The 14,371-nt window shown below is 44.4% G+C and overlaps 1 protein-coding gene across 1 annotated transcript; it reads left to right on the top strand.

Annotated features, from left to right (window-relative positions):
• Positions 1-3,560: 3,560 nt before the first annotated feature.
• Positions 3,561-6,916, top strand: LOC125534377 (uncharacterized). The gene is made up of 2 exons (XM_048697628.2): positions 3,561-6,381; positions 6,477-6,916. Exon 1 carries the CDS (start codon positions 3,746-3,748, stop codon positions 5,912-5,914), a length of 2,169 nt encoding a protein of 722 aa, XP_048553585.1. The 5' UTR covers positions 3,561-3,745; the 3' UTR covers positions 5,915-6,381; positions 6,477-6,916.
• Positions 6,917-14,371: the final 7,455 nt, after the last annotated feature.

Below are 14,371 nucleotides of genomic sequence, written 5' to 3'. Positions count from 1 at the left end.
ACGGTACATGCATGCATGCATTGCATTGCCAGGAGCAAAGTGCAAGGCAACTCGTCCAAAGTGCAGGGCAGGCCAGGTCCACCAAAGCCGTGTCCCAAACCCTAGTCACCGCGTGGGAAACACAGGGAGGGAAAAGCTGAGGGCACAAGAGCATGCATGCAAACCGCATATGGGATGGCCCTAGCTGTCGCTAGCTGCATGCCTAGTAGGAGTACTCCTCAGATAGCCTTTGCTTTGCCCACACTAAATCACAACAGGTGCGCGCGCACGGAGATTCTACCACTACCACCTCATTAATTGCCACATGCTGTAGTACCTACTAGGCGTCCGGCTACTACGTACATGGCCCCGCAAGAAAGCCTGCAGCTACTACTCCGAAACGAAAAAAAAAGCTGCCGTTACTTGGACTTGTGCTGGCCTCTCAGAACAGTCAGCTAGCTCTTTGTTAATCAGCTCAAGAGACAAGTTCTTTTGGCATGAAGAGAAGAATTACTTACAATGTTTTCCATACGAACAAATGAAATTAATTTAATAGTACTAGTAGTAGTACTAGTACACTTTATATGCACATATGCACTTGTGTTTGCGGCCCTCTCTTTATCTGATTTGATTTGATGCCTCTCACAAAATCACCCAGCCTCTGTGTAGTACGTACCCAGGCCGGACCAGCGGTCTATCATATCCCACGTCCCTGCATGTGTTGTTGGCTGGCTTTTGTCGCGGCGCTCGCCGATGCGGGTCGGGTCGTGGTGCACGGCGGGCTGGAGTCAATTCATCATCTTTCTTCTAGCGCTGCCTCCGGCTGGTGTGTAGGCAGCGATTCATGTGGCATTCGTGGTGTTCAGTTAATTGCTGCTGACTTGCAGCTCGTCCATGGTTCGCCTGCTTGCCCAGCCACGGCATTGCCTTGCTTGCTGGTGCTAGCAGCAGAAGCAGCATGAGGAGAGGCAACGCCTCAGTGGCTGTTAATTCGATTCGACAAGCACGCTCATGCCATCGTCACTGCTTAGGACACGCTGACCCCCGTATTATGTCGTCCAACGCGGTACCTCGGTTGGGGCTTTGCGTGAGCCTGGGCATCTGCCACGTACGCCTCTTGACACCACCGTCGGCCCATCCAAAATCGACACGAAGCTCACATATTTGACCACATTCGCACTTTTTCCGTGCCAAAGCCTGCGCTTTCCGCACCCTCTCCGCATCGGACAATAGCACTCTCCAACGCAATTCCCGCCCTTTTCTTCTCCACCGCCACATGGACCCGATCGTAGAGTTGCCAGCAACTTGAAATGTTTCACTTTTTGGATCCTAAAAGGGCGCCTCATTAAGGTGTTGATTAATCTCCATCTTTATAAAGTCCTTGGGGCCTTGTTAATATTCCGCAAGACTCCGCATAAACTCGTTTTCCGGCGTCCCAAAGTAAATAGCCATGAGTTGTGTTATTGTTTTATCCTCGCTGCCATCATACTCCCTCGGTTCTGGATGACTTTTGAATCTCGACAAGTGAAATTCCCTTTCCTCTTCTCCAAAACAGAGAGAAACCACTTACCTTTTGCAACAATCTTGGCTCCTGCGGTGTTTAACAAGGTATTCCAAACATAATTGGACAAATATCATCCTAAGGTGTTTCCATCACCACAAAATCAATAAGGGTAAGTGAAAGTACCAAGGGCAACATAAACATCAAGTAAAATGCCATATGGTTATGACATCTGCAACTCTAATGTCCATGTCGGTGGGTTGGAGCTTACTAAAACAGATTTCATCACGTATCTTGGCATATAGAGTGTATGATATAAAAAATTACTCCTATAAATGATGCTAGAGTACCCGCACTCTTGGGGCCTTTTGCGGGCGAGAATGCCCTCCACGCTGTCTGTTACACGATGGCTTGCCGCAGGGGCCTCTCGTGGGCTCTCCTAGCCATCCGATCTGGCCGGATGACGTGCGCCCGGGTTCACCTTCATAAGACCCTAGTAGTTGAGCTCCTTCCTTGTCCCATCATGGACCTGGTCTTTCTATCTTTGTTTTTTCTTTTCTTTTGTCGTCATATTTCCCTTTTCGTTTCTTTTCTTTGCCCCTTTCTTTTTTGCTTTTCTTCTTCTTGCCTTTTCGAGTCTCAATTTTTGTCATATAAAAAATAACACATCAAACACTTGAATTACACCAACATTTTTGAAAAAATCGAGAACACTTTAGAATTTGCAAGGTACTTCTTATAAAATGTGCGAAGAATTTCTAAATAACATAATCAATTTTGAAAGGGTGAACAATTTTAAAATTACATGACATTTTTTTAAATTACACGAATATGTTTTATGATGCATGAATACTATTTAAAATTGCACATATTTTATTTACAAAATGAAGGAGAAATAGTATGTTGATTATCTTTACAATGTTAGGCATTGTCGGTGAAATTTTTGAGATGTAAAAATCAGATATAGACTTTTTCAGTGCATGACATTTCAGTGAACATTTTGAGGCGTACAAATGAGATACTAGAACATGAAGTTCCATTGGCATTTGTAACAAATTTAACCTAAAGTAGGTTTCTGTGAAGGTCCTACTTTGCATGCTTTTCGGCAGGTGGATCCGGCTCCCTCCCTCCCCTGGATCATGGCGTCGTCGCCCACATTCTCCTGGGTCTAACTCCTCCACCGCCCCATCAACGAAGGAGGAAATCATGCTCTCCCCTAGCGACGAGGAGGAGCAGGAGCAGCCGCCGCGATGGACCATGAGTACCAGCAACACTTGAAGCTCCTCCTCGAGCGGTCGCTCCACGATCACGGTCCGGCACCTCCCTCGCCGCCTCTCCACCCCATCAAGGAGGAGCCACCCTACGAGGTTACCATCTAGTAGCTCACGTAGTTTTTTTTAATATTATTTGAACTTGTATAGTTTAACTGTAGTATGTCGAAGTTTGCATGAATTTAGGTCTTGTTTGCGTAAAAATCATTCGGTTTGCATCAAATTTTCCTGGTTTGTTCAATTCACGTTTCAATTGCACACAGACGCTTCAGGCATGACGTTGGATGGCCGGCTCCCGTATCCGTGTCTGTGGTCGAGTCAGACGCATCCATGGACGGATAGTGAGTCTGTTTTGCGGCACTGCGTTGAAGATGCCCTCACTACTTTTTTTTCATTCTGAAAAAACCTCGTCACGAGGGCAGGCGGTCCTACATTTCATCAAGAAGAAGAGAGATGACCTAGTTTATAAGAAAATCCGGACCAAAAACCTAACTTCCGCTGCTAATAAGAAAAACCGGGTTGAAACCCAAAAAACAAAAAACAAAAAAGACGCTAGAGTTTGGGGATTGGGACAAGATAAATGCGACATCATGTGACATCGTCTAAGCCAAACACCAAAGCGCCAAGGCCCAAGTCAGGTAGGAAGTGCAACCAAAATGACTACCACTCGCAGAAGAGAACTCATCCGTAATTCCATGTCGAACCCGGCCTCTGCCTGAGCTGTTCCTCTTGCTCGACACTCACGGATCGGTACAACTAAGCTAGGGTGCGAGGAGCAGCAGGAGAGCTAGCTAGTGGCACGTGGGTTCGGTCTGGCGTCTTGCCGCTCTTGCCCTGCTTTCTCCCCTCTGTCCTCACCTTGTTTTCTCGGCCACATCTTTCTTCTCTTCTCACTTCTTCTCCTCATTCCCATCCAATCCCTCTTTTGCCTCTCTTGGTCTTCTACTTGCTTTTCCTTTCTTGTTTTTGGGTTCCAGTTCTCTCTCCTTCTCTCATGGATGGCCAAGATCTGGATGAGCAGCAAGAAAATAGAGTGCTTATGCTGCCTCGTGAGTCTATACAGCCAGATCCTGGGATTCAGCTCAGCATGCAAAGTTTATCCATACAAGATCCAGAAGTGCTTCATATTCAAGCAGAGCAAAGTAAAGAAAATCATGAGCAGGATGCAAGGTATAATATCTTTATGAAGCTTGCTGTTACCGGAGGATCTGCAAGAGTGCTTTCTCTTCAAGCGGTGCAGCAATCTATGTCCAGGGCTTGGAGAGATAATTATCATGGAATCTCACAGCTCTCCAGGTACATATTTGTTGCCCATTTTCGCTCTTTGGAGGCAGCCATGTTTGTGATTACTCGTCAACCTTGGAGTATGGGCTCAGATAATTTCTTGCTTGAGTGGATGGACCCAGATGAACAGAGTAGGAATATTCAGGATTATAAGTTCGATGCTATCTTTGTTACTCTTCGTGTTTATGGTGTTCCTATGAGATTTAGATCTCCTGAGCTTCTTAACAAGATTTTGCAAAGTGTTGGTCAGATTTCTGAGTTCCACCCATTTAGCCAGGCTATGCTTCATGCTAAGACAGACTATATGTGGGGTACAATCAAGGCTAAGGTAAATGTTCCAGTTAGAGATAAGATTTGGGTGTCTTTTGATAAAGATCTTCATGCTTGGGTATACCTGTTCTATGAGAGGATTGGTCGTATTTGTACTTTTTGTGGAGTGATGTTTCATTCAGTTCAGCATTGCCCTACCAGAAACAACTTGCTTATTTCTAAGCATAGGCTGCAAATTTCTCTGGATCAAATTCCATCTGTTAGATTTGGACAGTGGATGGTTAATATGGATCTCATACCGCAACAATCTTTATCTGATATGCAGAAGGAGTTTGATTCTTTTTCAACCTTTCAGAATCCACAGCTTGCTCGTTTGCAGAAACTGTTTTTACAAAATTCCCCAACTAGGTTCAAGATGCAAGTTCAGGGAGACTCTTCAGTAAGGGTTCATAAGGAAAATAATAAGCTGATTCAGAATGTGCTGCAAGCTGCTCAGGGTCAAAGCGGTGCTGCAGTGAATTCAGTTGGAGTTAGTTTGACTGCACCTACTGAAATTAATGAAGATCTACAAGATAAGCGGTGCAATTACACAGGAGGCAGTACAGTTCAGCTGTGTACAGCTCCAGCTCACCAGTCTGTTATTTTGTCTGTCTTGGCTCAGAAAGAGAGTACTAGTCAGTCTGTCCCATTATCACATTCTCTTCTGAATCCCCCGTGCATGCCTGCTAAGGAATCAAACATTCTTGGACAGCAGTTTGGGCTAGATATGGGGCTGCAGCTCTCTCAACCCAGTCAAATGTCTTTAGGACAGTCTAGTACTTCTACTCTGCCTTTGCCTGTTATCCCTTTGTCTTCAGTCCTAGATTCCACTCGTCAGCATGAACCTGCTAATTCTGCTACACAATTCACTCAATCTATTTGTGCTACTGCAATTTCCTCTGCTATGGAAGACAAATCACCTAATGAGAAGGGACAGTTTATTCCACTTTCCATTCACAACGCTTCTCCTTCCTCATCTCACCATCTTCCACCATCCTCTCCAAAATTTAGTCCCAAGAGGCCATCTACTTCGCTTGCTGGTTTGACTATGCCTCCTCCGAAGAGGATTGGCGTGCTTGGCAATGGAGGCTCGGATCAAGAGCAAGTCGGATCTGGGGCGGTGGTGCATCCAGTCGGACGCTGTCCTCGGTCTTCGGGGCATGGTTTCGATGGATCGGGTGTCCTCGAAGCTCCTCCCTCTGGCCCTCTTATGCTCCGTCCCACAGCTCCAAGTAGACATCTGGGTACTGCCACATCTGCCTCTGCCGGACCCGTCTCTCGTGCTCCTACTAGAGTTACCTCTCTCTCTGCCGGTAATAAACTTGTCTCTTCTCGATCCGTAGCAGTTAAGGGGGGCCGCGGTCGATTTGGGCCTAGCAAATGGGAAACTTCCTCGTTCGGAGGAGCTGGAGGTATCCGTCCCAATCTCAGTGGGTTTACTTGCCATCGTACTGGTTCTGCCTCTTGGCACCGTGTCAGTTATGCCAGTCAAATGGGCAATAGCACTCTTATGTGTGGAAGCAGCAGTAAGTCTTTGGCAAGCATGGATTTCCAAACCGCTTCTGAATAGGGCAGAAATTGTGTGATACAAAATGAAGAAGAAGCAGCTTGCTACGATCCATGGCCAATCAGGACGCCTTCAGGCTCTTTTATAGCAGATTCAGATAACACTCGCCTAGGGCCTTTCTCTCCTCCTCACGAAGATTGCCTCAACAACTCGAGTATGGATGTTAATCTTAGAGGCAGTCATAATGGATCCAGAGCTCAGGCCACAATGGAAGCTCAAGATAACCTTAGCCCCTCTTGTCAAGGTGATACAATTGATCGTAGGGGTAGCCACATGATAGATGAGGTGAATTTCGATGGCCAGCAGAATACCAACTTGGCTCACTACTCTTCTTGGGCAGCGGCGCATGGCCCTAACGCGCCTCGGGCGCCATGAGGGCAATTTCTTGGAATTGCCGAGGTATGGGCCGGAGCCTCGGCAATGATCGTATGCTCTTTCTGGCCAACTTGATCCGTGCTACTAAAGCTCAGGTAACATTTGTTTCAAAGATCAAATCTTCTAAAGTTCGTTCTATTGATCTTATTAATAGGTTTGATGTTTCTAATGTTTTTGTTGTTCCATCTAGGGTGCTTCAGGAGGTCTCTGGCTTATGTGGACGGATGACCTTAAAGTTTCTGTTATTACTGCTACCTTCCACTACAGATTAGCTAGAGTAGTTCATGTAGTTTCTGGGGTCCAATTTTGCTTATTTTGTATATATGGTGATCCCTATCATCGTCAAACTAATGCCATCTGGAGTCAGATTACCACTTTTGTGTATGATAACATTGGTACTCCCATGGTATGATGGGTGACCTAAATGTCGTTCTGTATGATACGGATGGTTGTAATGGCAATGTAAATTACTTTCGTATGAATGCTTTTCGTTCTCTTGTTAAAAATTGCGGTTTCTTTGACTTGGGTTTTAGTGGTCCGGATTATACTTGGGGTGGTAAACAGCACACTTCTAATCCTATTTACCGCCGTCTTGATCGTTGCTTAGTTAATGCAGACTGGTGTATGTGCTATCCTAATTCTAAAGTTCTTAATTTGCCTATTATCCTTAGTGATCATGCACCCATTTTATTGTCCACTGATGGTAATTTCTCAAAACCTAAGCAAGCTTTCAAATTTGAAAATTGGTGGCTGATGGAAAAGGATTTTGCCAACTTTGCTAAAGCTGCTTGGAACAATTGTTCTCTTACTTCGTTTGCAGCAAAAACATCTTCTTTGGCAGGTTCTCTCAAGATGTGGTGCAAGAATAAGAAGTCTCTTCAAAGTGAGCTTACAGATATAGAAGGGCAGATCAATCAACTTCAACATATGCCTTTCCAGAATAGGAATTATGTGTTAGAAACGGTTCTATCTGTCAGGTATCATCACACTCTTGCTAAGCTCAATCAGTTTTATAAACAGCGCAGTAAGAAACACTGGGCAGGAGCAGGTGATCGTAACACTAAATTTTTTCATCAAGCAGTTGTTAAGCACAGGAAGCGTAACACTATTTGTTCCATTAAGGATGAAAATAATATGATTCATTTTAAGCCCACTGCTATCACCAACACTTTTGTCAATTATTTTCTCTATATTTTCTCTTCTTCTAATGATAATGCTCATAATCCTTTTACATCCTCACAATGGCCAAATGATTCTTTGGACCCAACTTACCTTCTGCCAGATAAGCATGAGATCTTGCAGATTCTAAAGGACATGAAGTTAAATGCTTCTCCAAGGCCGGATGGTTTTAATGTAGAATTTTATTTGGCTGCTTGGGACTGGATAGGTGATGAGGTAACTCAGCCTGTCGTTAATTTCTATCTTTCTGGTATTTTGCCTCCTCATATTAATGATACTAATATTGCTCTCATTCCCAAGAAGTTGATTCCTCAAGTTCCTATGGACTATCGGCCTATTAGTCTTTGTAACGTGGTTTACAAAATTATCGCTAAATCTCTCGCTAATAGAATTAAACCTCACCTTCCAGACTATATAGATCTTGCTCAACAAGCTTTTATTGAGGGTCATAGAATTAGTGATAATATTATTATTGCCCAAGAGATTACTCACTCTTTTTCTTTAAAGTCGTGGAAACACAATGCTTTTATGCTCAAAATTGATCTTGCTAAAGCTTTTGATCGTCTTGAATGGAGTTTTATTGTTTCCGCTCTCACTCGTAAAGGGTTGCATGATCATTTCATTAATTTAGTTTATGCCTGCATTTCTTCGCCTACTTTCTCTGTTGTTATTAATGGTCAGCCCTCTCATAAGTTCAAAATTTATCGGGGTATTAGGCAAGGTTGTTCCATGTCTCCTTATTTATTTGTCATTGCTATCAACGAACTTTCTATTACTCTTAATGAAGCGCTTGCTGCACACCAGCTTCAGGGTATCCCCCTTGGACCAAATTGCCCTTCTATTCACTCTCTTCTATTTGCTGATGACTTGCTGGTTTGTGGGCAAGCTACTTTGCAAGAGGCTCAGGCTATGGCTAATCTCATTCAGCAATTCTGTGCTATTTCTGGTCAAACTCCTAATTGGTCTAAATCCTCCTAACATTGTGCAAGACATTAAGCAAATTTTCCCCGTCTCTTCTTTGGATGCTAGTTTTGTTCATCTTGGACACCCTTTGGTCCTACCTGCTAAGAATAGGGTTGCTGCTTATAACTTTGTTTTAGATAAATTCTCGCAAAAGTTGCCCTGTTATAAAGCTAATATGCTTTCTCATGCTGCTCGTCTTGAGTTGATTCGTTCTGTCTTCTCGGCTATTCCAGTCTATTATATGGCTAATATCATGTTCACTAAGAAATTTATTTCTAAGCTCACAGCTATTATTAGAAACTTCTGGTGGACAGACATTCGACAAGATGATTCTACAAAAAGTCTTTGTCTCAGAGCTTGGAAAGACATTTGCAATTCTAAGAAAGAAGGAGGTTTAGGGATAAGAAATTTGAAAGCCATAAATGAAGGTCTTCTGTTATCAGCAGCTTGGAGGTTAGCTAAAGATCCTTCTTCTTATTTGTATCTCGTTCTCCAGGCAAAGTACTTCCCTACTGCTACTATCTGGACTGCTAATGCTTCTCCTCCTAAATCTGCGTTTTGGGCCCCAATTCTAACATTGTTACCTAAACTCAAATCTCACTCTTTTTATCAAATAACTCAAGGTAACATTTCAATTTGGAGCACTCCTTGGTGCAATCATTGGAATACTATTTATGATCATCTTATTCCTCAACAAGCTGCCTTTGTTTTTCCTGTTTTGGTTAAAGATCTTTGGCTTCCAGGGCAAAGGGTTTGGGATAATAATCTTGTCTATCAACTTTTCCAACAACCTCTGGCCTCAATCATTGTTCACACCGACATTGTTGATAATGAAATTCCAGATTTGCTTTGTTGGGATTTAACTCCTAATGGCATTTGTTCTTCTAAATATGCCTACAAACTTTGCTTGCAAGATATTCATGCTCATCCTAGGCAAGCTCCTACTGCTATTCCTGTGGATTTAAAGAATCTTCTCACTTTAATTTGGAAACAAAAACTTATTCTTCCTCGAGTGCAAACTTTTGCATGGAGACTCTTGAGAAAAGCTTTGCCTACAGGTTTGCGTGCTGGTCGTTTCTCTATTCATATTTCTAAAAATTATTGTCGTTGTGGACTTCAGGAAGATGACTTTCATCTCTTTTTCTTATGTCATTTTGCTCGAGCTGCCTGGTTTTCCTCTCCTTGGTTTATTAAATCTGATGTTTTAATTCAAGGTCACTCCACAATGCAATCTGTTCTCATTTCTCTCATTCAAATGGGTCATCCGCATGGTTCTATTACGAATATTCTCAATTTTTTGTGGTGCCTTTGGAAATCTCGAAATGATTTTCTGTTTCAGAGAAATAAATCTCATCCCTTTCAAGTTAATGTGGCTGCTTCTACTTTAAATACTAATTTCCAAGATGATACCACAAATCTTTTAAATAATCATCAGCAGGTTGTTCAAGCCATTCCTTGCAATCAGATTCCCTTGCCTGGTAATACTATCAAATCTGACCTGTTAATTGTTGGACCAAAAGTCTTCTCTGATGCAGCCTTCAGAACTAAGAAAGTGCCTGGATTACAGCAAGGGCAGGTGGCAACAGGTGTTGGTATTTTCATTTCTGTTCCTTCTGATCAAGGAGAAATTAATGTTCAAATTCAGGCTTCTGCTTCTTCTACTGATACTCCTTTGCAAGCTGAGACTATTGCTCTTGCGGCTGCTGCTCGTATAACTTCCCGCCTCAATATTGTTCAGCCAACTTTCCTTAGTGATTGTCTCTCTCTCTTGCTAAATGTGTTGCTCCCTCTAATATTTTAGATAGTTCTGTTCCTTGGAATATTAGAAAGGATCTTGCTATCTTCTTTAATTACTGTACTGCTCTAAATTCCAAGGTGTTTCATATTTCTAGAGAAATTAATGGCATAGCTCATAATCTTGCTCATCAACCTTTTAGATCTTTCAGGGATACTCAAGTGTGCTGTTTTGCTCATAATCACTCTTCTCTATCTTGCAGTATTGTCTCCCTCCTTTCTAATTTTCAAATGCCTGGAGTTAATATCCATACTATTCACTGTTACTAATGTCTTTGCTTCATGGCTTTCTTCATGCACATAGCCTTGTTTCTTCTCTGCAGGTTCACATTACGGGCTCTTACTTCATCTTTGAAGGCAATCTTGGTTATTCATCACAGCAACTTCAGAGTCTTCTTTTCAAGTTGTACTTCTCCTTATTAGTCTTGCTGTTCATTAGTGGGGGGTTTCCCCTTGCTACTTTCTAAGACTTGGTTTCAGCTCTACATGCTGAGTTTCTGCTGTTCTCTTCTTTATAATACTTTGCAGAACTTGTAAATCTTGATGTACTTTGACTATGAGCTGAATATATTGGCACCTGTCGGTGCCTTGCTTTGTTCAAAAAAAAAACTAAGCTAGGGTGCCATTAGCGAGCATGGTCCTGGACGGTCTGGAAGACCTTACTCGATGATTTTTTTTTTCACCATGGCCAGTATAGGCTAGCGTCGTTGCCGACCATGGTACTCGCACGCACCTGTTTTCACCAAGGTCTCTAGGCACGTACCCCAGGGTCTACGCGTTGTAGGTGTCGAGTCAGGCCTCAGGGTATTTGAATCGGCGATCACATCACTAAAAACATCACCGTGCGTGGTGCTCTCCTAGTCACATGCATGTCACGCGTTGCTCCTGGCAGTGGCAGGGTAGCACGCTAGCAGCCAGGGCTCGCCCAGAGTACAGGGCCGGCCACCAAACCCACGTCCCCGCCGCGGGGGGGACGCATGCATGCTTATCATTGAAACGCTGTTCTAAAAGTTGGACAAGAGCACTAGAGCAGCAAGCATCCCCTTGTTAGAGTCCAAAGCAAAATGAAGCTCTCACGTTCGTTTGGATTCTGGACCGTTGGATCGAGCTCCCTGACGCGTAATGGCCGTCGGATCATGGGTTCGGCTCACGCGACACGTCCGATATTTACCAGATCGTCGTGAGCCGTTAGATAAAATTCGCGCGACTGTAAGCTTGCCACCGCGTGTAAAACTAGATGGCTGCGGACGGCATTTTCGTCATTTTCCATGGTTGGAAAAATACCCAATCGCCACATGGGTGTGACCTAGCCGTCGCTCCTCCACATTCTCTCGTCCCACCTCCTCCTCTCCCTCACTCCATCTTCTCTGCCTCGCACGCCGCCACCGCTCGCCCTCGCGCCGCTGCCGCCTCCGCTTGCCCTCGCGCCGCCTCTTTGCTCCCGACTTCCCTAACCCTAGCCCCTTTCTACGCCGCCGCCGCCGCCGCCCGTTCCCTCTCCCTCCCCTGCCGTCGCGTCGCCGCCTTCGCCGACTCGCCCTCCCCTCCTTCTCCCCCTGCATAGCGGCAGGTCGAGGTGGTCGTGGCCGACCGCGCACTCGCCGGCGCTGCCCGTGAGTGCTCCATCGGCGACTTCCACCTTCTCCCTCTCCCTCCCCCTACCGCCGGCCTCTCCCTTGGTGGCGGCCAGATCTACCATGGCTATGGCCACAGACACGGACGGGGCTTCTGGATCCGCGCCGCCGTCTAGCTGGGTCCCGACGGTCGCCTCCTTCTCCACAACCGGCACCACACTCTTCGGTGGATCGATCCGGCACCAGGAACCGTGAACACCAGGCCCTTCTACCCTGCCGCCTCCTCGTGAGATCCCAACCATGGTGAGCTCCCCCGCCCTCCCCTCCCACCCCTGCTCCTCCTCCCAAGATCCTAGGTAAAAAAAATACATGTAAGATGATTATCTTGAAGTAGGGATCTGTTTTTATTCATGCACTAGGAACTAAAGTATTCACTAGATTCAATTTCCATGCCCCTAATAAGGACAATATTTCCTTGCTAAAAGGACAATATCTCATTGCAATATTACTTCCTTGCTTAGTTGATTCATAACACAACACATAATACAGAGGAACCTCTTACTTTTAGGGTTAAGCCCGTTGCATTTGTTCATTCAGAGGAGGCAGCTGATAGGTAGGGATTCAGAGGAAGCAATTGATAGAGATGCCGGTCTTCTCTTTCAGTTCTAGGTTTTTGTGTTTCCATTGATTTTGTGTTGAATTTATCATTGCATGTCCGTTGTGGATGTTGTTTGTTCTGTTTGTCGAGGCTTCGGTCGGCCCGCTGTCTGCTGCCGTGTCGAGAGGTTGCAAGGTTCCTGGTTGGTGAGCTCTTCCTTTCCTTCCTGTCTAGCAGAGCGAATATATGTAGATTACGTGTTGTTATGTGCGGCTCCAGTAGCTTTTTGGATGTATTGGCTGTTCAAATCTGGTTATTTTTTTTTGGATGCATTGGCTGCTCCATCCTGGATCTGGTCGGGTTCCTTTGGATGGATTAGGTGCTCGGGTCTGCTTGGACCCTTGGTATTTGTTGTTGCTTTGTGGGAGACTCGGCCTCGTGCATATTTTCGTGGCAGATTTTTGTTGCCTTTCTTAATTTGGTGGTTGGATGCATTAGGTGCTTGGATATGATTAAATTACTTGTTGTTATGTGCGGCTCCAGTAGCTTTTTGGATGTATTGGCTGCTCAAATCTGGTTATTTTTTGGATGCATTGGCTGCTCCATCCTGGATCTAGTCGGGTTCCTTTGGATGGGTTAGGTGCCCAGGTCTGCTTGGATCCCTGGTATTTGTTGTTGCTTTGCAGGAGACTCGGCCTCGTGCATATTTTCGTGGCAGATTTTTGTTGCCTTTCTTAATTTGGTGGTTGGATGCATTATGTGCTTGGATATGATTAGATTCCTAGGAGTTTTTTGTTGCGGTCTGCCTAGATTCCTAGGTTTTTGTTGCCTTTTTTATTTTGTCTGGTACCTGATTTGTCCTTATCTAGCAGCAGGGAAATGATCCATGATCTGGTGGCGGGAAGCGGCTCCATATTGGTGATTGGACCTCCTGGTGTAGGCAAGACTACTCTGATCAGGTACACATCACCTACACCCCAGTTCTTTGCTCAGTGGTGTTAGTCATTATGTAAGGCGAGTGCATGTTACTTGTATATAATTCATCAACATGGCTTAGAAGACCAAAGATAAATCGTCGGGTTTCTATGAGCACTTTGCAAAGCATCTTGGATTCTGCCACCGCCATGATCTTGGATTTGGAGCTAGATTAGTGATGCCTCACCAATCTGGATGCTACCGCCAAGCCCGAGGATTTGGGCCTTATTGGACCACTCTGATGCCAGTTTAGATGTTTTTGATTATTTGCTCCTTATCGGACTACTCGAGTGGGTTCAGCCTCAAGGTTTGTTCCCTCTTATCCAGTCTTCGCTTCTAGCTGTATATCTGTTTTGACCTGACATGATTTAGAAGAGGAAATGGAAAATATGAGTGGGTTTGGTTAGGAGTGCTATGATGCTTACATGATTGTATAAATAGATTTTTGCTGACCTCCAGTGCGCGTGGGTTATTGCATATCTAACGTCCTCTTAATTTTATACGCCTTGGTGGCGTTCAGTTGTTTATCTAACTCTTTATATGTTTATTTGGTCAATACTTGCTTCATTGGAGCCATTTTGTTTTTGTTCTGTATGGTGCCACCTAAGTCTGAATTATTATGCATTCGCTCACAAGAAAAGCAGTAAGGACTAGAAAGTTGCATTGTTATTCCTTTTCCTTGGTTCAGACTGTAGTGTCAGGTTCAGAGATGGTTGCAGCAAGGCCAAGTTCCTTTTTTACGGCACATAGATGTTCTGAATATGTTCTACCAAAACATTTTCTAACTAACATATTGATTTCATATTGTTGTTTTCTGTGACCTTTGATGGAAGGATCTCCTCATGTATTTTTCCTGTGTATATCTTTGTGCTAAAAAATGCATTTTTGCTAAATAGTAATTCCTAAATAATTGTTTCTGATAAACAACGATGCCTTTCTTACACAGGTTGTTTGATGCATTCGTGCTCGTTGGCCAGGCGGTGCAAGGCGCAACTCTGACGC

Source organism: Triticum urartu, chromosome 2A (assembly GCF_056163025.1).
Source record: "Triticum urartu cultivar PI428250 chromosome 2A, HENAU_Tu73, whole genome shotgun sequence".
NCBI lineage: Eukaryota > Viridiplantae > Streptophyta > Magnoliopsida > Poales > Poaceae > Triticum > Triticum urartu.
This window is presented reverse-complemented; position numbering and strand designations above follow the sequence as displayed.

Coding starts and splice junctions, on each gene's coding strand:
- LOC125534377 (XM_048697628.2), top strand. CDS start 3,746: ATGGATGGCCAAGATCTGGATGAGCAGCAAGAAAATAGAGTGCTTATG.